The sequence below is a fragment of the Heloderma suspectum genome, chromosome 17, assembly GCF_057233095.1.
Source record: "Heloderma suspectum isolate Gila_16-S chromosome 17, 16-S_ref, whole genome shotgun sequence".
Lineage (NCBI taxonomy): Eukaryota > Metazoa > Chordata > Lepidosauria > Squamata > Helodermatidae > Heloderma > Heloderma suspectum.
In genome coordinates, this window is record NC_139474.1 from 10,199,639 (window position 1) to 10,226,168 (window position 26,530).

The 26,530-nt window shown below is 49.8% G+C and overlaps 2 protein-coding genes across 4 annotated transcripts; one reads left to right on the plus strand and one right to left on the minus strand.

Moving 5' to 3' along the window:
• Positions 1-1,896: 1,896 nt before the first annotated feature.
• On the plus strand, positions 1,897-10,167 carry GNG3 (G protein subunit gamma 3). 2 transcript variants are annotated; one of them, XM_084824837.1, is made up of 4 exons: positions 2,298-2,374; positions 4,048-4,206; positions 6,549-6,654; positions 9,225-10,166. In XM_084824837.1, the coding sequence occupies exons 3-4, from the start codon at positions 6,556-6,558 to the stop codon at positions 9,351-9,353; spliced, it is 228 nt and encodes a 75-aa protein (XP_084680963.1). In that variant the 5' UTR covers positions 2,298-2,374; positions 4,048-4,206; positions 6,549-6,555; the 3' UTR covers positions 9,354-10,166. The 2 variants fall into 2 exon arrangements, with proteins under 2 accessions (XP_084680964.1, XP_084680963.1); XM_084824838.1 differs by lacking the exons at positions 2,298-2,374; positions 4,048-4,206 and adding an exon at positions 1,897-2,201 and having other exon boundaries at positions 9,225-10,167.
• A 346-nt stretch (positions 10,168-10,513) lies between these two features.
• Positions 10,514-26,350, minus strand: LOC146334446 (adenylosuccinate synthetase isozyme 2-like). 2 transcript variants are annotated; one of them, XR_014786364.1, is made up of 14 exons: positions 26,077-26,350; positions 22,916-23,018; positions 22,230-22,298; positions 22,059-22,109; positions 21,887-21,953; positions 20,975-21,082; positions 20,226-20,307; positions 19,152-19,278; positions 18,224-18,378; positions 17,151-17,275; positions 15,505-15,602; positions 13,451-13,600; positions 12,035-12,943; positions 10,514-11,491 (listed from the first exon to the last, which is right to left on the minus strand). XR_014786364.1 is itself a non-coding variant. In XM_084824834.1 (13 exons), exons 1-13 carry the CDS (start codon positions 26,287-26,289, stop codon positions 12,891-12,893), a joined length of 1,401 nt encoding a protein of 466 aa, XP_084680960.1. In that variant the 5' UTR covers positions 26,290-26,350; the 3' UTR covers positions 10,514-12,890. The 2 variants fall into 2 exon arrangements, 1 of the variants encoding a protein (XP_084680960.1); XM_084824834.1 differs by having other exon boundaries at positions 10,514-12,943.
• Positions 26,351-26,530: the final 180 nt, after the last annotated feature.

Here is a 26,530-nt window from a genome sequence, read left to right on the forward strand (position 1 = left end):
AAATAAAAAAAAGTTTACAATCTAAATTTCAGCAATGAGGGAGGCAACAACAGAAGGGAGAGCGGAAGAGAGATACAAAGGTAATAAACAACAGGGAGAAGGAAGGAATGGAAGAAGCAAAGGTAAGAGGAGCTGATGCATTTACTGTCTGCAATCCTATACATCAAGGGTGGGCAGAAAGTAGACTGGGATCTACAGGATTATCTCTGAGTGATTTGCAGAAGATTGGCCAGGGTTTCCTGCTCCCAATTGTCTAATGATAGCAACAGCTAAAAAGCTTCACTCCCTCTATATTAGGTTGCTGAACATCAATGTATGAGGGAACACCAGGGATGGATTTGTCATTTGTGAGTGAAAAGACTTGTGAGCTTGGTTCTGGTCATGATCACAAATTCCTGGGATGCTGAGCATGTACTCAGAGGCACCCTATTCCTTAATTCTTAGCATATGTCCATCTGCCCAAGCAAGTGTTCTGCACCTGGCTCCAGTTGGTGGACCTCAGCGTTAAAGCAAAGTTGATGCTGCAAGCCCAATATCTACCCAGTCTTGCTGTACACATTTACTCAAAAATATATCCCTTAGACTTGAGTGAGACTTACTCTCAGGTCAGTGGGTATAGCAGAGGTCCTCAATCTTTTTGAGTCTGTGAGCACTTTTGGAATTTTGAGAGTGTGTTGTGGGCGCTCTGACAAAATGGCTGCCATGGGGGATTTTGGCCAATCATAAAATGGCTGCCATGGTGGTTACTGTCAGTCACAAAACACTCATTTCCTGGAAGGCAAACTGGTGAGGCTAAAATAAAAGTAACTTGCCCAAAAACCTAAGTCCAAGGAAGAAGTGGAGTCTGAGCTCCAAAACCACTAACTCTTTTACACCCAAATAAAGATGGTCCTGGAGGGCAGCGTTTCACATTGCACCATGCCAGCCCCACAATTAATTTGTTGTTGTCTAATTAAACAAAATCTTAACAAATAAAATTTCCCGCCACGCATTATAAATGTGGTTATTCAGGCAGGCATTTGGGGTGGGTTAGGGTATTTTTTAAAAATAAGATGTTTTAATGTACATTTTTCATTGTTTTAAAACTGTTTGTATTGATGTACATCGCCCAGAGTGGCCAGGTGACAGGCCAGATGGGCGATTAAGAAAATAAATAAATAAGTAAATAAATAAATATCCAGAGGGATGGGGAACCTTGTGGGCGCCAACTGAGATGTCTGTGGGCACATGGGTGCCTATAAGCATGATGTTGGAGACTCCAGGGGTATAGGATTATAGCCTTTGGGTTCCACTGTATTGAGGGATGAAGATTAAGAGGGATTTAGGCCTCATCCTAGCTAATGACAGTATCAGCACTCAGCAGCTTCTCTTGAGGCAAACCAGGACGCAGGCTTCTAGCTCACAAAGAACGCTTCGTCATGCAGAACTGAGAGGCAGAGCAGGCTATGAAAGGTTCTCTTCCTTTCCATTGTGTTGGTTGGTTTGCACACAGAGAGTGCCCCCATCACAGCTTTCCAAGGTGGCACAGGGAAGGAAGCTGTTTTTTTGGACCTGACGCCCATTTCACAGGGGTGGGGTGGCGAGGAACTGAAAGGGGGGGGGGGAGCAGGCAGTGCCTTGATGTCAGACTTCCAAATGAAAGGGACCCTGCTGCTGAGACTGTACTGCAGCTCCCGTGCGTTCATACCATTACCTACACAGGGGAAGCGCAGGTCCATGGACCCTTCGCTCAGCTCCACTCTCCCACGCTACCCCCTTCCGTCTCAGCCTCCCCCTTCATAGATCTGCCCGCCCAGCCCCAAAGGCAAGCGCACCCTTCCAGTCCAGAAAAGCAGCCGGCTTTTCAGAGAAACCCATCTGGGCGTGGGTACCTTCACTCCCCCCCCCCACCCCTGCGGAAGAGATGGTTTGGTCCCAGCCTTAAGTGGCTTGCAGCATCCTCCTCAAGGTACCGCTCCATTGAATTAAGCCCCATCCCTGGGAGAGGTGAGGAGAGCAATTGCGGGGGACCCCAGCCTGGGCACACCGACGTGGTGGCAGAGGGAAAGGATCAAGATTAAGCAGGCAGGTGCTGTCAGAAAACACCCCTCCCGACCTCTGCCACCCACCGCCAGCTGGGGAGGGGTCTCTCCCCTCTAGCCAGATCATCTGAGCATTTTCTTCCCCCATCTCTTCACTTCTAGCAGGAAACCTCAGCCAAGGTCTGTATATAGGGAAAACTGCTATCTGTGTGTTATGAACCGGTGGAATGATCTGGATATATGGCCAATGGAGGTTTTCTCCCACCTCCCCCCGCCCCCCAAGATGCCAAGGGCAGACAAAACGTGCAGGGTGGGGTCGTTCTCCATGGCTGTGTGTTTCTGTCGGAGGCTGGGTGAGGGGAATTCTAGATTGCTTGCCTTGTTTGGGGGTGTGGAGAAACAGATGGAAGTTGGAAAGGGCTTTTGAGCAAGGATTCTTTTCCCCCTTCCCACCACCCATCACCAGCTATTCCGGGGGTAACAGAAATGTGTGCTTCTATGAGACCATGGATGTGCATCAATTCTGGCTTCTGATGCCTTTGAAACAGCCATTGTTTCTGCTTTATCATGTCTCCTCCTTGCTCAATAGAGTTGTCTACTCTCCCCCCCCCCCCCGCCGCCTTTTGGTATCTGATAGGGAAAGAAAAGGAATGTGGCATGCAGGAAGGAGATGTGTGGGCGAGGGTGGAGCAGGGAGAATTCAGTAGTGGTTGGTTAGAGCTCCAAGGGTGGGTACGTGTTCTGTGGAGGGTAGGCTTTAAAGCGTGGTGTGTGTGAGGAACTTCTTTGTCTAGACCAGGTTTCCCCAATCTGATGCCCTTCGGATAAGTTGGACTACAACTCCCATCACCCATGGGGATAATGGGAGTTGTAGTTCAGCACACCTGGAGGGCAGCTTGGAGGAAGTCTGGTCTAGAAAGAAAAAAACAAATGAGGAAAATGACCCTTCATAGCACACAGCATGAAGGGCAAAATCCTATGCCCTTTAGACAGAAAAATGTCCTGCATTCCCCAACCAGCCAGTGCTGGTTGTTGTATGCCTTTCTTTTTCTATCTGAACATGTGTCCTAAGTCATTGTAGGAATAACAATACCCTTTCATGTCTATGGTTGGTTTATTGACTAAAGCCCTAAAGGAGACATTTTAAATTGGATTCATTTGGCTGCTTTGGATGTTCCCTTGGATGGGGTGGTTTATGGGGAAGAGGGACAGAGAGAGAGAGAGAGTTGGTTTTTTTGCTCTATTAGCTTTACAAACCTCTTTGCTGCTAGCAGGAAATTTCTTTGTGTTCATTTCCATCCTAACAACCCCCTTGCAAGGTAGTACATGATCACCCGTTCGCCATTTTGCAGACTGTGGAAACTTTTTAGAAAGCAGCAGGTGAATACTTCTAAAATGAGAGAACTGGCAGGGTTTCAGCACGTGGGTAAAACCAGTCCCCAAGGCCTTTCTCCTGTCTGTAGTGAGGAAAAAAACATACACTCTTGCATATGACCAGAGACACCCTGGCCTTTGCTTAGGACTTCAACATGTCTCCAGGCCATCTATCAGGTTCATGGGTTAGGTCCTGTCTTAAATTAAGTCCCATGAGGAATGTGTGCCCGCCATTTGCCTGCAGTAAGGTTAGGACCAAGCTGGGTTTTTGGCTAAGATCCAGTTTACACAGAGCACCAGCACCTTCAGGGTGAACTGGGGCCTATACACGTAGCTAGTCCTCAAATAATGGGCCCATATGTAACTAGTCTTCCTTTGTAATGGGCCCCCTTTCCTAATGTTTTAGAAGGCCCTGGGTGGGGGGACTGACCATCTTCCTCTATTCAAGGCCTCTCCTCCTCTCCCTGGTCCTGGATCCCTCCACCAGTGCTGGCCCCGGGTTTGGCGGACCCTTGAGGAAGACACCATCCATGGGCCCCCTCCCTTGCTGAGTCTACCTGACCACCACCATTGTCACCAGCTGCTCTTGCTTCTCCTCCTCCTCCTCCTCTCTCTATTTTTCCTACAACTGATGATCAACACCTCAAAACAGACCACGTTTTGCAGCATGTCGAAGTAGCAGGCCTGCATGCTGCAAGTTGACGCTAAGGGTGCATCCGTCAGAAGTCTGACTTCTAGGGGCCTTGGCGGAGGGTGCTGGACCCTGGTGAAAGACAGCTCTAGAAAGTCATCCTAACAGCGATTTAACAAGGTATCCCTCAATCCAGAGCCAGCGCTTTGTTTTGGGGAGCCCGGAGCAAGGCATTCCCAGTGGGCCCCCTCCCGCACTGAGTCTGCCTTTTCACCACCATTCTCACCAGCTGCTCTTGCTTCTAATCCTCTTCCTCATCCTCACTACTGCTTGCTCGGCAGGCAGAGAGCCGGTGGGCCAGTCAGCAGTGGCATCTGCTGCTCCCTCTTCTCACCACCACCGTCGTCTGGGCCAGAGCGAGAGGCAGGTGAACATGCAGGTTGCAACAGTGAAGAGGAAGAGCGACTCCAGGGGGCTCTTGTTAGTGGGCCTCTGCTGGGCTGGGGGCCCTCGGCAGGTGCCGACCAGGCCTACCCTTGGCTCCAGTCCCGCTCTGTAGGTTTCCTTCTAGATCTATGCTTGCTTGGGGACGGCAGTCTGGTCTCCAGCTCTGCCTCACTTTGCTTACTCACGCTGCCTATCTGGATTCACTCATGTTCTGCATTCAGATTGCAGAATGGGAATAGGGAGAGAGGAAGAGTCTGGCTGGCCCCTTTAGAGCACAATCTTATGCATGTTTAGACAGAAAAAAGTCCTACAGCTCCCAGCATGCCTCGGCCAGCTATGCTTATAGGACTTTTTTCTTCTAAACATGCATAGGATTGTGTGCTTAGTTACTTTTTAAAGAAGGCTACTGGGGTGTGTGTGTGTGAGAGAGAGAGCGAGAGAGCGAGAGAGAGAGAGAGAGAGAGAGAGAGAGAGATGATTTGGGAAGACTAAAACTGCTAAGATTTTGATGCCATTCCAGTGCTACATGAAGACATTTTTATTTACTCAGGCTTTTAGCAGGCAATATCTGTTCACTGCCTGCTGATTTTTTTTTAAATCTGCGGTGCCGAATTTTTTATACCACTGTTCTATTGCTTTTGTGCAATGTTGTATTTTTTTACTGGTATTTGATCATCCGTTATTGTAGGCGAACCTGATAATTTTCAAGGAAGTGTAGGCTAAAAACTTTCTTTAAAAATTGATTGAAAATGAATGGTTGGCCAGCTCACAGATCTGGTGGAGCTTTGTCCCTCATTACAGATAAAGGAGGGAGCCAGTGGAGGCTGGTAGCTCTGATGTCAGTGGGGTGGTTTATCTGCTCCAGGTTCCAGTCAGAACTCTAAAGAGTTTAGAGTTCTGACTGAAACCCAGAGCGGATACACTGCCCCACTGACATTGGAGCCACCAGCCTCCACTGGAGGAAGCCATATAGTTAGGATACATAAGAATTGAAGAACTTTAATGGATTGGACCAAAGATCTCTTTAGGGCAGGGTGCATAACCTCAGGCACGGGGATCCAAATTCTCCCCTCCGGTGTCCACCCAGAAAGACATTTGGTGGTTTCCTGGCTTTTGTGCACCCCCGCCCCCAGTTCTAAAAGGTTGAAATGCCTCTCTAACATTTAGTTACTGGCTATAAGAGCTTTAAACTAAAATATGCTGCCATTTTGGCCTCATCCGTTTTGCTTTCAGCACCACCCACCACTGGAACGTGGCCCCCAAGGACCTCTGCGAAATAGAATCTGGCCACTGGGCTGACAGAGGTTCTGCAGCCCTGCTTTATATACAGAGCCTTACTTGTGGGACCACAGTACCCGAAGGAGCGCCTCTACTGGCATGAACCGACCCATACACTATGTTTAGCATCTAAGGCATGCCTCCTCCGAGTTAGGCTCAGAGGGTGGCAGCAAGGGAGCCTTCTCAGTGGTGGCCCCCAATTATGGAATGATCTCCCTGATAAGGCCTGCCTGGTGCCACCATTATTACCTTTTTGGCACCAGACTAAAACTGTCCTCTTCTCTCAGGCATTTGGCAGCATATAATGAGTTTTTAATCAGGACCTGGTTTGTCTTTGGTTGTTTAAAAATTGTTTTTAGATATACGTTGTCTGCGTGCTGTCTATTTATATGATTTTGCACTTTGTACAAAGTATTTTTAATGGTTTTGATTTTGTGAACCACCCAGAGAGCTTCGGCTATGGGGCAGTATAGACATATAATAAATGAAAAAATTAATGCTTTATGCCAGTATCCTACTTTTGTCAGCCAGATGGTTCCAGGAAACACCAAGCAAGGGACGAAGTTAACAAACAGCCCTCTGCTGTTGTTAGACCCCGGTGACTGGTATTCAGAGGTAGAATGCCCCTGAAAGTGGAGGTTCCATTGAGCTGTGATGGTTAATTTCGGTCGATAGACTTTTCCTCTGGCACAAATTTGACCGATCCTTTTGAAGGGGAGGGGGGTGCCATCTGAAGGGGGACAGCAAGTGTTCTGTTATTTAAAAAAAGTATTTTTTGCTCATGACTTCCCTTGCAGAATCCTCATGAAGGGTGAGACCCCCGTGAACAGCACCATGAGCATCGGGCAGGCCCGCAAGATGGTGGAGCAGCTGAAGATCGAGGCCAGCATGTGCCGGATAAAGGTAGGAGTGGCGGGAAAAAATGGAGCAAGACAGGACAGTAGTGACTCTAAGCAGGCTGGGGATTCTGGAAATTCAACACACATGGGAGGGTGCCAGGTTGGGGGAAGACTGCTCCAAGGTTGTTTATTGAGAAGTAAACCCTGCTGAGTCAGGGCCGGCCCTACCATTAGTCAGGGTGAGGCAGTCTCCTCAAACAGCAGATGCTGGGGGGTGGCAGCAAGGTGTTGGAGAGCTGTGTACATCACGGCCTGCCCTATGCTAAGTTAGCCTGCTGCCTTCAGGGTCAGTGGAGGATGTTGTTCCATCACCAGTGTTGAAGAAATAATCTAGTCAGCTTTTGCACATGAAATGGGAGAGGGCACCATCTTGTTCTTCTCCTCAGGCAGCAAAATATCTTGGGCCAGCCCTGGGCTGAGTTCAGTGGTATTTAGTCCTAAGTTGGCGTAGAATGCAGATCGTGATCTGCTGGTGGACTGCTTAGCTTCCCTACCCTTTGCTGGAATCCTTTCAAAGAATGCCGGATCGAGTTGGCTCTTGATCTGGTTCAGCAAGGAAAATCCTGTTTTTAAGCAAGAACTGCATAATGAGGATCACTTCTGCCTTAAAGAGAGCCTGTGTTCACAGACTCTTGCTTTGTAAATTTATAAACATATCATTAAACCGTTGATCTAGTCCTTACATAATTTAAAAAGTAGACCAGGCCTGGGCGCAGTTAGCCCACTGCTGAGGTAAAAGCATGTAAGCACACCAAATTTAAACCACTTTCAAGTTTAAGTGTCCTGGCTGAGTGTAGCTGTGTAAGGAGTCAAGGCTCTTTAACAAACCATTCTCAACAGCCTCACCAAGTACAAAGGGAATGGCCTTTCCCCTATGTCAACATTTAGAGCCGGGGTGGGCACCCTGCAGCCCTCGGCCTAATTTCAAAAGCCCTCTACAAGCAATCAGTTTCAGACCTCTGGCAAGAGTAATCTGTCCCTCCTACAGCAGCTCACAGCGAGAGAGTGAAAGACAGCAAGAGAGAATGGTGAGGGAAAACGGTTTGGCAGAGAAAGAAGAGGTTGGCAGAAGGAGGGAAGGGGTCACAGAAAGAGAGGGAAAGGTTGGCAGAAAGAGAGAAAAGGGGGTGGAAGAAAGAGGGTGGCAGAAAAAGTGAGAGAGAAAATGGGCTGGCAGAGGGAAAGAGAAAAGGGGATGGAAGTGAGAAAAAAGAGGTGGCAGAAAGAAAAAGCGGTGTCTCTGCCCGCTGTTGGGCTCAGTCCTGCCCACTGCTGGCACGCAGCCCATGACAGATCACCCCCTCAGGCAGGGATGGGAAATGTGTGGCCCTCCAGATGTTGTTGGGCTGTAACTCCCATTATCCCTCACCATCCGCTAGCTGGCTAGGGCTGATGGGAGTTGCAGTCCAAGACCATCTGGAGGGCCACATTTCCCATCACTGCTCTAGGGAATGTGGAATCCACTTCACGTCACACACGGGATTGTAGATGCACCCCATGTGCAAAGACCGGGCTGTTGCTGCCTAGTTGTTGAGGAGAGCGCCCCCACCCCGAGGAACCGCATTTGTCCCCTCCCCTCAGAAACTGTGATATTGCGTTGCTGGGACTGTGGTAAAGGGGGCTTTCTGGTAGGGATGTATGGATGTTGTTAACTCTGTTCTGTTTGGGTTTTGTGGATTGTCAGGTTCCATCATCTGCTCACTGATGGAATCTGGTTTTTTGAATGAGAATTTCATCCATTTGCAAATGCGCATTAGCATAATTGTACATTATTGTACACACGCTAATGTGGAATTGCAAACAAACAAAATGGTACAACCTTTCCCCCCAAAGTTAAAAAAGCAGTCTGCAATCTGAAGGATCTGCGCGACTCGGAAGAAGCCGGTTTACTGCAGAATCCACAGGTCAAATTCACAGAAATCCGAACCTGTTGCAGGTGGCCAACAGGTTGCAGCCATGCGCCCCCATGGTGAGAGCGAATATTGACCACACTAGACCAAGACCTCAGGGTCAGAGCCCCAGCTCTGTATGCAGGAACGGGGGGTGGGCCAGGGGAAGGAATGTGGCTATTTGGGGGACCCCGGAGGGTTGGATTGGGAGGCCAGGCAGGCCAGATGTGGCCCAGCACCCTGAGGTCCTCTCCCCCTGCTACGTAATGGTGGGAGCATACAAGGCGGGGAGAGAGATGTGTAAGGCCAGGTTCCACTGGTGGTGACTCACATGGGCTTCAACAGACCATTCGACAGGCCTAACAGGGTGTTGTATGACAAGCGGAGGGAGTACAAGAGACCAGCAAGGCTCTTTGGATTTGGGCAGGGTCCGGCGAAGCTGCCAGAACAGCTCAGCCTCTGTTGGCTTCGCTGTTGCCCGTCCTGAATCTAGCCAAGGAAACCTGATCGGAATTTCGTCAAATGACGGGGCTTTCACTGAGGTGTTTTTGGGGTGGGGATAAATGGCTGATCAAGTGAACCCCTTCTCTCCCTTGTGAAAACTGGAACAGTGAGGGGATGGGTCTCTTCCTTAGGCGGCCCATTTTCCAGACTTCTCAGCCTCTCCCCACTCCTTCACCTGCAGGTCTCCAAGGCTGCCGCGGACCTGATGACGTACTGCGACGCCCATGCCTGCGAGGACCCTCTCATCACCCCCGTGCCCACCTCCGAAAACCCCTTCCGAGAGAAGAAGTTCTTCTGTGCCCTGCTCTGAATTCTCCCCGCCCTCCCCACACTCCCACCCCTTGGAGACAGTGGGCACCAAGCCCGCTTCCCTTTCTTCTCCCTCCCGCTCCCAGGACACCCTCGTCACCAATTAGCATGGAACTGGGTTTGCGGAGGAAGCCCAAACTTACCTCTGCAACCAAGTCTTTGCTGCTTTGGGAAGGGGGAGGCACACCTGTCTCCTCCTGCAGATGCCAGTTCCCCCTCCCCCCAACTGCGACAAGCTCATGGCTCAACTACTCCATGCACTGAACCAGCGGTGACCACCTCCACTTGTTTTGGACTTCAATTCCCAGCATTCCTGACCTCTGGCCTTGCTGGCAGAGGCTTCTGGGAATTGAAGTCCAAAACATCTGGAGAGCTACCTTCTGCCCACCCCCTGCACTAAACTACTCCAATTCAACTGAGCACAAGAATCCAATTTTGGCAAGTGATATGGCTTCAAGCACCACAACGCCCTCCAAGACCGCCCCCACCTCCGGTCAGTTTGAGGGAAAGGGGAGAGAAAAAAAGAGAACAGGGTACTCCCACACCCCAAAACGGGACCTATTATCTAGCACTACTCTATACCCAATTATCCAACTGGGGTGGTTTCGCTCCCACCTTCCACCATCTGAACAAATTCAGCTCCTCATCCGCGGTGCTGAAGCTGCCCTCTTCTCTCCCCGTACTCTCCAAATTCTACCCAGGGAGGGGTGCAGGGTTTCCCACACCAGGCCCAGGTGGGTTCACACTGCCCCTGCCAACCTGCCCACACTGTATCAGAGAGCACAGAAAGAAATAAAACTAACTGGAGTCACTCAACTGGGTCAATGGTTTTGGGGCTGGGAGGGAGATGTGAGCTGACATCTGCCTCAGAAGGCCTCCTAATGCCACTGGCATTTCCAAATCGTGTCATGGCAAACCGCCCCCCCCCCTTTCATAGTGGAGGGAAGGTATGACCCTTTGCTTGCCTTTCAAGGCAAAAGCCAATGGACAGATCTAACAGTTGAATTTCACAGACTTGCAAGTTTTGGGTTTTAAGACAAAAATATGAAACTCTTGGGGTTTGGTGACAAAAATAGGGGGTGGGGGCAGTGTACAAGGCATCTTTGCTTCAAAATCTGGATGCCAAGTTTTGGGGGGGAAGAAAGAGAGAAACTTGAAATTGGAATAATCAAAAACTCAGAAGTTTGAAATTTATTTCTTTTCATTTGCTGCCTTTAGTTTTGAGGCTTCTCCATTTTTTTTTGCCTCTAGAACACCCTTCCTCAACCTGGTGCCCTCCAGATGTTTTAGACTACAACTCCCATCATGCCTGACCATTGGCCATGCTGGCTGGGGTTGATGGGAGTTAAAGTCCCAAACATCAGGAGGGCTCCAGTCTGGGGAAGGCAATTAAAATGCAGTTAAAGCTGAATAAATGCAGTTAAAAACTACAATGAGTTCACTCACGCTGAGGTATACTGGAAAAGTCCCAGTGTTGGCAGCAATTTCAGCTAGAAAGGGAACTGGGGGAGGAGTTGGGGGCAGGACCCTTTTGTGCACAATACAACAATGGGTACAAAAGTACAGTAGGCACAACCTAGGTATCGTCATTTTCTTCACAACCCAACCCATTTTATAAAATAAATCATTGTTCTTTATTGCTATTTCTGTCCACAGTGAAACTTGGCAGATATGGCAATGCCCAGAAAATGAGAAGTCCGCTGAGTGTGAGGATGACACTGGGACGTTAGCTTTCCTTCAAAAACACCACAATGGCAGGAATACTTCATGAGATGGGTGGGGCAGGGTTGTGCATGTCTGGGTCTAGAAAGTTTTGGTATCTATTCTGTTGGAGCAGTGAATTTCTGCTTCTGCAGGTTTTTTTAAAAAAACAAACTCAGGAGTCTAGTCCTGATTAGGGTTCGAAAACCAAAAAGGAGTCCTGGGAAAAGGGCATTGAACAATTATAGGTAGTACTTCTGCAATCAACAGACACCCCCAACCCACCCCTGGACCTGCTTTGGGGGCAGGGGTAGAGGAGGAGAGAGGTTTAATTTGCATAGTTATGTCCAATCACAGGTCAGGATGTTTGTTACATGGGTAATTCTGGCTAATTTCCCATAAGACTAGGGGAGAGAAAGAGAAGAGAGCAGACAGTACCTGTATTTGGACATCATAATAAACCTGCTTTTCCCCAACTGGGTTTTCCAATCGGGATGGGAAAAAGGTTGCAATAAATCATGGGTTATCATTGTGGGAATGAGCTGCAGTGAGCTTTTGAGTGCTCCCTCCTCTTCTCTTTCAGTGTTGCTGTGAGGTCGTCAAAAACTTTCAACTTTCACTCAGCCACTGTTTGTCATGGTGTCTGAGCCTGACGAACTGTGGTTAATCTGAACTATGATGGCTTGTTTGGAACAAGCCAACATCCAACCGTGGGTTATGAAGCTGGCTTGTTCCAAACAAACCACGGTTAAGACTAACCACGGTTTAGGGTCTGGACATAATGCTAAACTGCAGTTAATCCAAAATGGATGTGAAAGCTTTCCATCTCACCCTCGTGGCTGCGCAGGAGGAGTAGGAGGGGAGCCCATGAGCCTTTGCTGCAACCTGTTCCAGCCATGGTAAAGCATAGTTTATCATGATGTCCAAATGCAGCCATTGTCCTCAGGAATGTTGAACCTCTTTGAGGCAAAGGCTGATTACAATTTTGGAGCTCTTGGGGGCCGCATCCCAGTGCAGGGCTGGGCTGAAGGCAAAAGGGGAAGGTCCAGAAATACCAGTGTATTGGAGCGTAAAGCTTTTACTGCCTGTAACGAAGCCTTAGGAGAGGCATTTCAACCTTTTAGAATGGGGGAAAACTACACAAAAACTGGAAACCATCACACCATCAAGTCGAAGGAAAGGGGTGTGGCCATCTGGGCAACTCTGGAGGGTTGGGTTGGGCCCTAAGGTTCAACACCATGCATTACCGGAAAAGACCACAGTGCCTTCGACCATGATGGGATGCACCAGAATGGGGCAAAGGAAATACCCTTCCCTTGCACGCCACAGAAGACAGGGGTGCTGTGGGAGGCAGATGACCAACACCAGTGGCCTCTATTTGGGAATGGGGAGGGAGAAAAACAGTGGGACAACAGTCACGTAGACTCAGCAGGGGAAAGCGGAGTGTGTGGCATCGACTGTCCTAGAAAGAGAACACAGGATCTCAGACCCACCTGGCCTGCATCCATCCACCTTCTCCCCCGATGCGGCAAAAATGGCAACAGTGCTGAATGAAGGACCAGTTGGGGAAAGGCACAAGCCCTGCTAGGGCCAAGCTAAAAATTGGGATGGGGGCTGCAGAGAGACCACAAGCCTCAGCAAGGGGATGAGGAGTGTTTTAGCTGAGTGGAGGCGATGCGGGGGGGAGGTCTGGCCTGTGAGATGGGAGAATTATGCCCCCTCCCTCAATATTTTCTGTGGTCCTCTGCCGACTGGTCCGTGAGTTGCGTGCAGTGGGGAACAAGCGGCGGCCCTCGCCTCCTCCGTCCAGGGTGCGAGGTCCACTCCAGCGCCACCCTCAGAAGAGCTTGATGATGGATTTACGGGATTTCCCCACTCCAATCCACTTGACTGCGAAACAGAGAGGGAGGGGGAGAAACAGGATTGGGGAGATAAAGTGCGGGAGGCAAGTTCATGAGAACCAAAAGCAGGCAGAAGGCAGAACACGGCACTTGCAGCAGGGGCGCTGAACCACTTGCAGCCCGAGGGCCGAATTCAATTCCAGAGGAGCTCTCGGGGGCTGTGTTCCAGGGGTGGGAGGGCCCAGAGGCAAAGGGGGTGGGGCTAAAGATACCAGCCTATTTTAGCTGAAAGCTCTCACTGTGCCAGGAACTAAGGTGTAAGAGAGGCATTTCAACTGTTCAGAAAGCGGGAAGAACTGCACAAAAGTCAGGACATCACCAAACAATCAGTGGTCAGGGGGAAAGGAGCGTGGGAGAGATGGGAACTCTGAGTGGGCCGGATTTGACCTTCTACCCTGAAGTTCTGCAACCCTGATTTACAGTGTATGGCCCCACGCTTGGGACAGACCCTGCGGAGACATCCCAAGCATTGACACTGGGGCCCTCCAGGACTCACCTGGCACCCCCAGGTAATCCTCGATGAATCGGATGTAGCCCTGGGCTTCGGTGGGCAGGTCTCCGAAGCTGCGGGCTTCCTCAGTGCTGCACTGCCAGCCAGGGAGCACCTTGTACTCCACGGCCACCTTGTTCAGGAGCTCTTGGTTGGCTGTGAGTGCCAGCGGGAGGAAGAGAGGCTGTTATTATACGGCTTTATGAGCTGCTTCGATCCTTTCCCCAGAAAGCGGTATACAAATCTGTGCAATAAATCATGTTGTGCACTACTCTGGGTACTATTAGTAAAAGAGTGCGATATAAACAACACATTTATTTTTATTGTCTTCATCATCATTTATTACTGTGATTACAAGTGCTAACCTTGCCCAATCTCCTACGTTGGCTTTTTTCCATGCTTCAGTAGATACTACTTTGCCACAGAGAGAGAGAGAAAAGATGCCCCGGTACTATCTCTCAGTCTAACCTACCTTGCAGGGTTGTTGAGAGTATAAAGAGGGGGTGGGGAGAGAAGAACCATGTATGCAACCTTGTACTGCTTGGAGGAATGATGGGATATACACACATCATCATAATGATAAGGAGAACGAGAAATCGGAGGTTGACAGAACTCAGTTGTATTTTCCCTAGTGGAATATTATTGTTCCGCTTTTAGATTCAGGCCAGAAGTTTAACCAGTGGTGCCATTTCGTCAGGAATAGACAACCTGGTGTCCTTCCAATGTTTTGGACTACAACTCCCATCATGCTTGACCACTGGCCATGCTGGCTGGGGTTGATGGATCCAAAAAAGGAGAGAAACGTCTCAGGCAGGATGGAAAGATTTTATTAATGGAAAGCCTGATGCGTTTTGGCCTCTTTTCGTATTTTGAGGCCTTCTTCAAGGGATCATAAACAGTCAGCAGAGATGCTTATAACAAACGTCTCCTGCTGTACTTCACAGACAACCCAGCAGGAGACGTTTGTTATAATAATCTCTGCAAGAGTTTTTTTTTTATAACCCTTTGAAGAAGGCCTCAAAATAAGAAAAGGGGCTTTCCATTAATAAAAACTTTGCATCGTGCTTGAGACATTTCCTTTTCTGGGTCTACCTCAGATGCCCACCAGCCTTTGCACTCCTGGGGTGACAGAAGTTTTAGTCCAAAACGTTGGGAGGGCACCAGATCACCTACCCCTGCGTTAGGTCATTTTAGACTCTGGACTTCATGGTCTCTTGGTAGCAGGTGGTGTTCTGATGGTCATACGCATTACTTCTCTTCGAAATGTGGTCAATCAGCCCTGCTGCGTTTGGCCCCCCCCCCCCCCCCCCGCTCATTCTGCCTAACCTCTTAGGCTCTGCTCCCCAGCCAAGACGGAGAAGGCAGCTGAAGTGTCAGCACGTCCGCCCCGCCCCCACTTCAGAAGCTCTCCTCTGCATTTAGCCTTGATAGAACCGTGTCAGGGTTTAAACTGGCCCAGCAATGCCATCTACTGTTTGGGAACAGTCTTGCAGAGAACAGGTGGGTTGACCCAGATTACTCAAGAGCAGGGATGTCCATCGCTTGGAAATTCCGCCCTTTTGGGGCGCGATGAAGTTCTGCTGCCTGCCTGATTCTGTGGGCCACAGGTTTTCCCTGAACTCTGGGGACTTTTTGCTGGGGGGGGGGGTGTTGGTCCGCAATTGCGCAAATACAGATTTACACAAATTGTGGCCTGCACTTGTGCAGATTGCATACGTAATTCACATAATTTGCACAAGTTGCTGCCAAAATTTGCATAATATGTGAAATCACGTCTGTACTTTGAGCAGTTTGCACAAATTGAAAAACATGGAAAATCAACTAACTGCCCCGATTTGCTGAAGACCGAGTCGGGCAAGTTAGCGGAAAACGGATCAAAGTCTGGGTGGGGGGTGGGGATGGCAACCAATGAAAGCTCTTCGAGCTCCACCTCCCAAAAGGATTCCTCCAACATCTCTACTCAGGAGCAAAGAGAACCCACAAGAGCATAAAAACTGTAAAGGCCAGAACCACCCTCTCTCCCACAACTAGTTCTCGCAACTCTATGCCCACAACATCACCTGGGAAGTAAGGAATCCGTTTCTCATCCAGCCGGTACTCCACACCCACTTTGATCTCCTCAAAAGTGTCCAGGATATCCAGCTTGGTCACGGCTAGGCTATGGATAAGACCAGAGAATGAAGATTACGGGGCTGGGAACATCCAACCAGGTTAAAATGATGCTGGAAATAACATTCCATGACAACGCTCTCCCCCAGCTTTGGAATCCAGAGACACACTGGGTGTGTTTGCACACTGAGGTAAAAGCCAGGAACTCTGGCTTAATAGCTACAATGGTCTGGTTCACACGTAACGAAGCCAGAAATAACGCGCAAACAAACATGCCTGTGCATGCTGCCTGACTGCTTCTGCTTAGCTCATCCTGCCAGCTTTTTCCTGGTTTGCTGAACAAACCAGGGAACCTCTGGTCATGGTTTGTCTGAACCTAACAAGCCAGAAACATAAGACAGGGTTTGTTTGTGCCTACTTATTCTGGCTTTTCAGGAGAGGAACGGGCCAGAATTTTGGTTTATCGTTATGGGCGAATCAGCCTAATGTGAATGCCTGTCGTTTGCTCTTCTCTTTGCATGAGCGGGTAAACAAAGCAGGCAGGGATAGCTTTGCATGATATCCAAACCTGGGATGGAAGTTTATGGTGCCCAAACAAATTGGGATCGTAAACATGGGTGGTTTGGTGTTGCTTTTCTAACCCACGTTTCAGTTCATTGTTATCAGACACATCATACATAATTAATCTCAACAGCAATGATATAAGCTAGCCAGGCCTACACTTGCTCCAGAACTGAATAAATAAAACCCAGCTCTGTTGAAGTGTCTCCATTGTGTTCTCCCTTCCTTCCCGTAAAGGTTTATACGCTGTGATTTTATTCATTATCATACTATTCCATATTTTCATCTCCATTGACTGAGAGATGACAGAAGGGCAGATTTCCAACCTTTTGACAATAATATGCATGCAAGTAAACAATACAGTATGTTCTTTCCTTACATGTCTATCTACTGCCTTTAACAAAATAACTTGATGGGTCAGTGTGATACTACAACTTCTTATCTCTCCAGTTTCTTGTACAATATTTAAACCATGGCTTGTTGTTGGTTTATGAATCCTGCCTTGTTTTGAGTGCAATAAATTAGAATCTGGGGTTCAGATGTCATGCAAAGCTATCCCTATTCGCACGAAGAGAGGAGTGAATGGGTTGTGTACATGAACTTGCTGTTTGTTCAGATTGTGGTTTAATAAACCAGGATTCCCGGAATTATTATGTGTGAATGTGGCCACTATATACTCCCCACTTAAAAGTCAACCTTGCTTTGACTCCACTCAATTCTCCCTTTCACTTCAGCAGCTGCTGAAGCCCTTGAAAGCAGATGTTAATGCTTCTCCAGAGCCATTAAGTCCTCTTTTGACTGGCACTCTCTGCTGCTTCACAAAATGTTGCTTTAAGTTAAGTGAACAGCGCTAAAGTGTAGTGAAGAGCACTACGTGGCTCATTCTTTACTGGTCAGCAGGTGGTGCTATTCTACACAGAAGGTCTAAGATAGTATACTACATTAGGGAAACCCTTCAGCTGGGAGAGGGAGAAAAGTTTCCTGTTGGTTTACTCTTGCGACGTGGTGATGCAACGGGTTCGAGGGGGAGGCTTACGCGCTGAAACCGTTGATCATGTGGGCATATTTCACCAGTACAAGATCGAGCCAGCCACAGCGGCGCTTCCGGCCCGTGGTCACGCCAAATTCCCGTCCCCGCGACTGCAGCTGCTCGCCGATCTCCTGCAAGGTGACACAAAAGGGAAATTGTTGCAACTGCAGGCGAATCACCCTGCCCTCCTCCTGAAGTCTCCATCGGGGCGGGCAGCCCAGCCTGCAAAAGAGAGAAATGGATCGAGTCCACACGGGCGGGTCAGAATCCTATGCAGAACCCCCACTGCCTGTCAGGAATGAATCTGAGCATGTCGATATGTCTGGCAGCTCAGGTTCAGAATCAGAACGGGAACAGCCAGAACAGAGGGAGGCAGCCCACCCAGTGGAGGAGGAGGAAGGAGGCCAGCGGTGTGAGTTGAGGGACGCTAGGGTCCGTCGCAGAGCGAAGCGGGAGAAGTCAGGGGCAGGGCTCAGACGCTCTGCCAGGTTGGCCACTCGTGGAAGCCAACGTAGGAGGGAGGAGCATCTCTGCGAAGCTAGTCTGGCCGTGAAGTTCTTGCCCAGACTGCTGGCAACTTTCCTAACTTCCACTTTGTATCCTCTCTTGATATTCCTAGATGTGTGGATCAGCTGGTTCAGTGAAGTCTGAGAGTTTCCTAGAATTTGCATTTGTAACAAAGCTAGTTGTTAACCAATAAAGTATCCTCTTCCTACCAATAAAATAGGAAGAGGACAGGGGAACGTGATACCACCCCACCCGCCTTCTCTCACGCACCCCTATGATATCAAGTGGGTGTGTGTGCCTGTGTGCTGTGCATATTGGGTGGGGCTGAAGGCAAAAGGGGAGGAGCCAAACAGGAGGGGTCATAGGTAAAAGGGGAGGAGCCAAACACACCAGCAAATTGTAGCTTAAAGCGCTTAACTGCCAGTAATTAAGTCTTAGGAGAGAGGTTTTAACCTTTCAGAATGGGGAAAAAACCGCACAACCACCAAACCATTGGTGGTTGGGGGAAAGGGGGTGGGGCCACCTGGGGACTCCAAGCAGGCCAGAGTCTGGGCCTGAGATTCCACACTCACATTGTCCTGTTCAGTGGGGAAGGTCCCGACACCCACGCGGGTCGTGTACGCTTTCACCACGCCGTAGACCTTGCCAATGTAGTGCGGGGGGATGCCGAGGCCGGTACAGACGCCCCCCACTGTGCAATTGGAGGACGTCACGAATGGGTAGGTACCTTGGGGATAGGTGAGAAAGGCGGCTGGGTCAGGCAGGAGACTGGAAACTGGTCAGAGGGGGCAGGGCTGCAACTCAATGGTAGAGCACCAGCTTTGCATTCAGAAGGTCCCAGGTTCTATCCCCTGCATCTCCAGGGAAAGCCCCCCAGCTAATGCTGCTTTTAAACACATGTTTTGGCAACTCCCAGTAATTCCATCTTTTGGGGAGGAATTATACAGATAAATTTGGTACTGGAACTGCCGTTAATATTCTCCGACATACACACTCTTTTACTTGCAACATGGAAATTAATGAACGGTTAGAGTAACTGGATTCTCCGTGACCTTTTGACAGCTAAAGGATTGATATTACGACACTGGAAGGATCAACGCTCACCTCCTCTAATGCAATGGATTGAGGACCTTACAGTGCTTTCAACATGTGAACAATTTGGATAGTTGGTCCCCTTTTGTTGAAACCCACGTATAATTGCTAGTAAGAGTGCAATCCTATTGTGATGACTGTAAGCCTCTGAACTGGGAGACTTACGGTCATCCACTGCAGAGCAGGAGTAGTGGCAGAAGGGATCATTGCCTCCCCACTCCTCCCACTCTGCATTTTTGCTAGATGGGCTTTTTTGCCTGTCTAGCAAAGGCATTTCAGAGGGGGAGGGAAGGAGTTGTAGTGCGACGCCTCTGGAGGGCCCCAGGTTGGGGGAAAGCTGATATGCAATACATAAAGCTAGAGCGACACACACATTCCTGAGGGGTTGGGGCAAAAGAAGGTGCTCACCAAAATCTATGTCCAACAATGCAGCATTTGCTCCTTCAACCAGTATCTTTTTGGGCGGGCCGTGCAGGGCTTGGTACATGAAATAAACGCCATCCTTCACCAATGGGCGGATCTTCTCAGCATAGGTCTGCCAATTAATAATAATCCTTAGAAGAGATGAGGTTTGGCCCTATCCAAGGAAAGAGCTTGGTGCTTTATTTATTCGGAAAGGAACAAGTGCTGGGGCTCATACCAGTGGGGATGTATGACACAGAAGTCAGCACCTCAAGAATCTTCAGCTTCAATAAAAAAAAAATAAAGCTTCTAAGCCTTATGATGTGCAGGCTCTATTCAGATGCCACACTGACCCATGGTTAAAGAAGCTGACTGAATTGACAAGCCAGCAAGCCAGGACACACAGTTTGCAAGCCACCATTTGTGGTCGCTGCAGCATGGTGGGATATCTGGATCGACAAAGCAACATTTGGGCCACTGCTCCACCCCCAGAGGCTCTCAGACCATAAAAACGGGAGCGCCAAGCAGACGGAAAACTACAACAGGCAAGCAGCTCTAAACTGTGGCTTGCCTGCCCTTTCGGAAGGTCGAGCCACGGTTTGCATTTTGAAGAAAGGTTAGCACAAACCATTTGTGTGCACGGAAGGGTGTCTATGTGTGTGGAAGGGTGTCTACGTGCGTGCGTGCACAGAGGGGTATCTATTGGTGTGCGCTGAGAGATATCTATTTGTTTGCATGGGTTTGTGTCTGTGTGTGCATGAGTGTGCATGGAGGGATGTCTACTGTGTGTGTGTGTATGTGAATGGGTGTGCGCAGAGGGCTGTTTATTTGTGCGTGGTGTCTATGCGCGCACGGGCATGGAGGGATGTCTGTGCATGCGCACGTGTTTACTTGCATATGAAAGGTGTGTGTGTGTGGGGTGCACTTGTGTCTCCAAATTCCATGTAAATGAACGCTACCAGGTGAAACATCAGAAGCTGTGGGGTAGTGGAAGCAGGATGCAGGAGGAAGAGACGTAGGCTTTTTGGGGGCAAGGGACTCAGGAGGTGCACCCCCTTCCTCCCAGCTGCCATTCCTCACCTTCAACTGCTGAAGCTCCGCCTCTGTGTCAATGTTGAGAGCTGGATATGTTGCTTTGTATTGCTGGGCCAAGACCTTGAACCTGAGAGAAAGGCACGGGGTCATGGCTGCTGAGGTAGTTATGCTCCAACCTCTTACCCATATGAGGTCAATTATGATTTAATAGATTTATAGCCCACTTTTCAGGGTAAAAAAAAAACCTCACAAAGCAAATTATAACTTAAATTAAAATACATAATCAAACCCTAAAAACAATATTCAATACATAAAATGACATTCCCCAACCTGGCACCTTCTAGAGGTGTCAGACTACAACTCCTATCATCCCCAGCCAGCATGCCCCAGATGGGAGCTGTAGTCCAACACCTCTGGAGGGTGCTGGGTTGGAGAGGCTGCATTAAAATGACAAGACATAAGAAATGACACAGCAGCAGATAAAACCTTAGTTAAAGGCAGAGTCTACTAAAATTAACACAGTGAACACTGGAATGAATAAGTCTTTAAAATCCTCCAAACAGCCAGCAAAGAGGTGGCTGTACACATTTTCTAGGGAAGGGCATTCCAAAGGTGTGGGGCCACCACTGAATAGGCCCTGCCCCTGGCTCTCACCAATTTCACAGTTCTTATTGGTGGACCGGCAGAGCAGGGCCTCAGATGCTTATCTTAAAGCTCCCATTCCAGATTCCTCATCCTGGTCTATCCTCCGTCAAGCTCTCCCTCCTTCCCATCTCCCCCAGCCATCAACTCACTTCTTGGAAAACTCATTAAAATCAGCCAGCAGGTCACAGATGCGCAGGCCGGTTCGGGAGGCCTTGGAGGAATAGGCGGGTCCAATCCCCTTCTTGGTGGTGCCAAGGCTGCAAGAGGAAGCGGAGTGACATCCCTTCCATGGGAACCCCTCGCATCAGTTGTGGGACACCGCCCCCCCCCCCCCCCACACACACACACACCAGAGCTGACAGTGGCTGATCATAACCAGACGATTTCCAGGGTTTTTAAACTAAAAAAAACACGTTGCTGGAAGCTGGTCCTGAAGTTCCAAAGAGCTATCAGTAGCGAGGCAGTCACTAAAAAATTGAGATTTAAACTGCACTCTCTTTCTGCTTGTGGTTCTTTGCTTCTTTGGTTGTGCCACACTCGTGCTTTGCACCTCCAAAAAGATTGGAGGAGATTGCATCCCACAGAAGTCACTGTTTGCACTGCCAGCTGCTAAGACGGGGGAGGCAACATGGTGCCCTCCAGATGTTTTGGCCTGCGACTCCCACAATCCCTGATCACTAGCCGTGCTGGCTGAGGCTGATGGGAGTTGCAGTCCAAAACACTTGGAGGGTGCCATGTTGCCTACCCCTGAAGGCATCCATGTACTACATTCTTGGCTTGACTAAAGCAAAATCAATCCTGGCAAGCAAGGGGAAAATAAGGGAGACTGAACACTGCCGTAAAGTAAGTTTGAGCAGATTTAGCATGCCTGTTAATTGTCTCAGGAGTCCTACATTTTGCCTGTCCTCCATCCCTGCGGTTCTCCTTCTTGCTAGTTCACCTGCTGCTTCATTTATTCCATCACAACATGCCTGGGACACCCCCATGCCACAAAAACCACACCCTCTACCTGGGAGGAAAATTCAAGCAATGCTGCCAGCATGCCCCAACACCCCTCTTACTTTTTGCCAGCCTGCTGTTGTCTTTGCTGTTCTTGGATTCCATCCACAGCCTGGTGGAAATTGAACACTGGTTCGGCAAAAAGAGGAAAAGCAAAAGGAGAGATGTCACCTATCTCCTTTCTGTTCTCCACCCCTCCCCAATTCCTGCTAGTCCTGAGAATCTGAGACTCACCCAGATGGGCACGATCAGAAATCACCGTCCGAGACTCCCAGCCTTCCAGCCCTAGGGAAACAGCACAGGAAGAGAGTAAACAAACAAGCAAACACCAAAGCAGGGGGTGGGACTAGATGACCTCCCAAGATACCCTTCCAGACTGCCACAGGAGAGAGGAGGCTCACTCACCTGGCCCTTTCTTCAGATTCTTCTCAGCTTCCTCAAAGAGGCCAGGTAAGTGGATGACAACACCGTTCCCTGAGAGAAAAACCACAGCAGACTCCTAAGTGCCCATGTGGAAAGAGTTAAGGGAAAACCCGCCCACCCCCATCTAGGGAATGTGTTTCGATTTTGGGGCAATGTGTAGAGCCGGGGTGGGAAATACGCAGGCCTCCCCGCCTCCCCCCATGCAGCCCAAACTGCCTTGATGAATTCAGTGGCAAGAGCCCCGTACCAAAACAATGTGTGTGTTTTTAATGACGGTGTTAGTGCTACGGAACACAAAAAGGGTCAAATATAGCTTCAAAACAGGCTACACGTGAGCTGTTTAGCACTCCATAAAGCTAACAGCTATTTCTTTTTTAAAAACCAAAACACTTCTTTAGGGGGCTGCCCATGGGGGAAGGATTTGAGGGGTGAAAATGCCCCCCCATAGTTGCCCCCCCCACTGGTGTAGAAAAATGGGAGAATCTATGGCAGGAGAAAGCCCACAGCAGGGATAAGGGGGTGGCAGAGGGAGAGAATAAACAGTGCCAGAGGTCAGCCAACTGGTCTGCGGGTGGGGCTGGTATTTAAGCCCAAATTTCCTACCCCGACCCTCTTTGCCTCAGATTCCGCTGCCTCTCATGGCTGCGGTGACGTACAAGGATTCTCACCGATGAACGAGGTGGCGCTGTGGTTGATAACCCCACTGGGCAAGAGGTGGAAATCGTATTCAACCGAATCCACCACTACGGTGTGCCCGGCATTATTGCCACCCTGCAGAGAGACACAATCACAGAGGCATGGAGAGAACGTCTCACAGTTGCCACCCCCCTCTCCAGAAATCTACTTCTGTCCTGGCACAGAGGAGCATCGGAAGCTCTCTTGTACTGTAGCAGACCACTGGTCCATCTAGCCCAATACTGACTATGCTGGTGGGCACTTCAGGCAAGGGTTTCAAGCAAGAGCAGTTCCTGACCCTACCTGGAGATGCCGGGGATTGAACCTGGGACCTACTGATTGCAAAGCAGGGGCTCTACCACAGGACTACAGCCCCTCCCTGTTCCCCGATGCCCAAAATAAAACCAGCCTTTTTATCTTATTTTTTTTAAGGATTTAATTTTTTTTTTTTACAGGATGGTTGCTTGTCACCCGCCCAGTGAATGCTTCTTACAGGGTGGATGAATATAATATAATAAATTAATTATTTCATCAAGCATCTTTCTCCCTCTGACGGTACTTGGAGAAGAGGCAGGCTGCGAGGATGTGCTCCTTCAGATATCTGGGCTCCGAGCCAAATACATCAGGTCTTCCTTTTTTCCAAACTTCCACTTTCAAGTCATTGTTGCTTTTTTTTTTTTTTTTAGTTCTGCTCTTGCACCCGCATCCCAACAGTTCCCTCTGAATGCCTGCGGAGCAAGGTCTGACCTGTCTTAAGTGGTGGATAAACCTCCTAAATAGCCTGAAGGTGAAAGAAGGCACTGCTGTCTACAACTTCGGCCTGATTCTCCTAAAAGCAGCACTGGGTCCAAAAGCATTCCACAGCTCAGACAAGGTCACAAAAACTTTTCTATCACAGGCACGCTAATCCCCTCCCAGTTGAATGCTGTTATTCTTGACTGGCTAGTGGACAAAATCTCTCCATGCTGCCTTTGATTCACTCTTTACAGCACGTATTTACTCAAAGGTACATCAGAGGCCCGGTTTGGATACGATGATAAGCCATGGAGAACCTTCGCTTATCGTTTACCAGCAGCATGTTCACAGATGCCATCTGATCGCTCCCGCTTGGCTCCTTCAGCAAGCGGGAACGGCTAAACACACCACAGACCTGCCGCTGAGCCAGAGTTCTGAACCAGGAACTCTGGCTTGTCTCTCCCCAAATGAGCTAGGGTGTGAAGCCAACAACAAACCACAGATTATGACTCTGTCTTGTTTGGCGAGAGAGAAGCCAGAGGTGCCAGTTTGGACGTCCTGATATGCAAACCTGTTGGCTCCAGGCTTTTGAGGGCCCTTGGGCAAGACACTTTAAATGTGCCCCCTCCCTCAGTGAGTGGACTTTCTCACTGCCATTGTCACCAGCTTCTCTTGCTCCTCCTCCACTTTCTAATCATTGCTACCACTTGCTTGCTTGACAGGCAGAGCGAGAGCCAGGGAGTGAGTAGGCCTGCTCCTCTGTCTCACCACCAGCATTGTCTGGGCCACAGCAAGGGGTGAGTGAACAAGCAGGCTGAAAGGGTAAACAGGAGGAGCAACTCCAGGGGGCTGTGGTCAGTGGGCCCCTATTGGGGTATGGGCCCTTGGCAGGTGCCTGACCAGGCCCACCTTTGGCACCAGCCCTGCACAGATGGAGGATCCATGGCTTGTTTAACCAGACCCACTTGCATTAGAAGACAAGGGGGAGCAATTGATCCTGATAAACCAGGGTTTCCCACAACACTGGCTTAGCGTGACTGCAACTGAACCGCTGTGCTCAGTTGCCATTCAGCAACTGAACCGCTGTGCTCAGCTGGATTCACTCCCTAGTTGGTGAGCTTGCATTACAACCCCAGCGCACACTTACCGGAGAGAAACCCTTATTGCTGGGGGAGGCCTGAGGCTTGTGGAATCTACCTCGTTTTTCACTAGAACCCCGACATCCATTAACTGAGGCCATGTGCAAAATAGCGTCTCAAGAAGGGAAGCACAGAATGGCAGAACAAGGTGCACCTGAGCACATGCTTAGCCCAAGAACTTGCTTTCAGTTCCAGAACAAGAGCATGGGCACTGAAATCCTTTCCCACACAATCAGCTTTCTTGTCTTCAGCATCCCAATATCGGAGGCAAATAAAGGCTGTTTATTGTCACTAGCTTTAAACCACTTGGCAGTTAGAAAATCTTGCCGACTGACTGCAAATCATCCAGAAATCGACCAGTAGATCCAGGTCTACTTTCTGCCCATCTCTGCCGTTGAGCAACATGGGACTTGGTTCCAAGTAAAGTTAGGCGAGCTTTTGCAGAGTTTTCAAAAATTATTCTTAGTAAGCTTTTAAACACAATAGTTGCCTTTTTAGTGCTTAAGTGGTTCCTGTAGAACAGGGGTGGGCAGACAAGTAGAAAAACAATCCCCTTTATTTTTCACTGAGGTCCACCAACTGGAGCCAGCCTCAAAATGGCAGACACTGAATTGTGCAACAAGCGGCCTCTGAGCACATGCTCAGGCCCGGAGTTTGTGTTCCACACCAGAACCGGAACTCGCACAAACGCGCACATCCTTCGGCGCACAGATGCACCCCAATTCCCGCCCCCCGCCGCCACCAAAGCTTTCTTGATTTCATCAGCCTAATTTAGGAGGGAAAGAAAGGTTTTGGTTGCTGCAGTCATCGTCGCTACGGTTAAACCATCGGGACTCAGAAAACCTTCACCAACTGCCTGCAAATCACCCAGAGATCTACCAGTACCTCCCGCCAGTAGATCTCTCCCACTACTAGATCTACTACTTCCCACCCCTGACCCTGGGCGCAGGACTCTGTCGCCGGTCTCGCCCTGCGCAAATTCTGCGAGGACCAAAACTCGGGCAAGGATTTTGCTCCACCTCTGTGGGCGAGGGCATAATTCAGCCTTCCCCGACCCGTGTTCCTCCAGAGGCGCTTGGAGCACAACACCCATCATCGCCCGCCCGCCGGCCGGCCGGCCGGGCGGGTCGGGGAAGGCTGGGATCAGGGGAAACTCAGACCCCCGCTCCCCTCGGGCCGGCTGAGGATGATGGGAGTTGTGCTCCAAACGCCTCTGGAGGGCCACGGGTCGGGGAAGGCTGGGATAAATCGATCCCGGGGAAGAAAGGCGCCGCGCTCACCTGGCACCTGCAGATGAGGTCGGCGTCGAGGCTGAGCAGGTCGACCACCTTGCCCTTGCCCTCATCCCCCCACTGCGCGCCCAGCACCACCGTCACGCGGTTGCCTGGGGGCCCCGAGGAGGAAGCGAGCCGCGGACGCTTCCCCTCCGGCCCGTCCCCGTCGCCCCCATTCAGCAAGCTTTTAGTCGCCGCCGCGCTCTCTGCCCCCGCCATGTGCAGCAGCTGCGGCAGCAACAGAAGAGGCGGCCAACCCTAACATGGCGCCGCCCTGGGCGACCTCAGCGCCAGCCTCCAACATGGCGGCCACGTGCTCCGCCTCCCTTTCCTCCCCCCGCCCTCCGGGTAAACAGACAAGGGCACACAGAGATAGGAAAAAGGTTAGAGCAGGCCAGCCTTTCTACTGTGCTGAACGACTGCCCCATCCTTGGCCGTGCTGGCTAGGGGAAATGGGGGT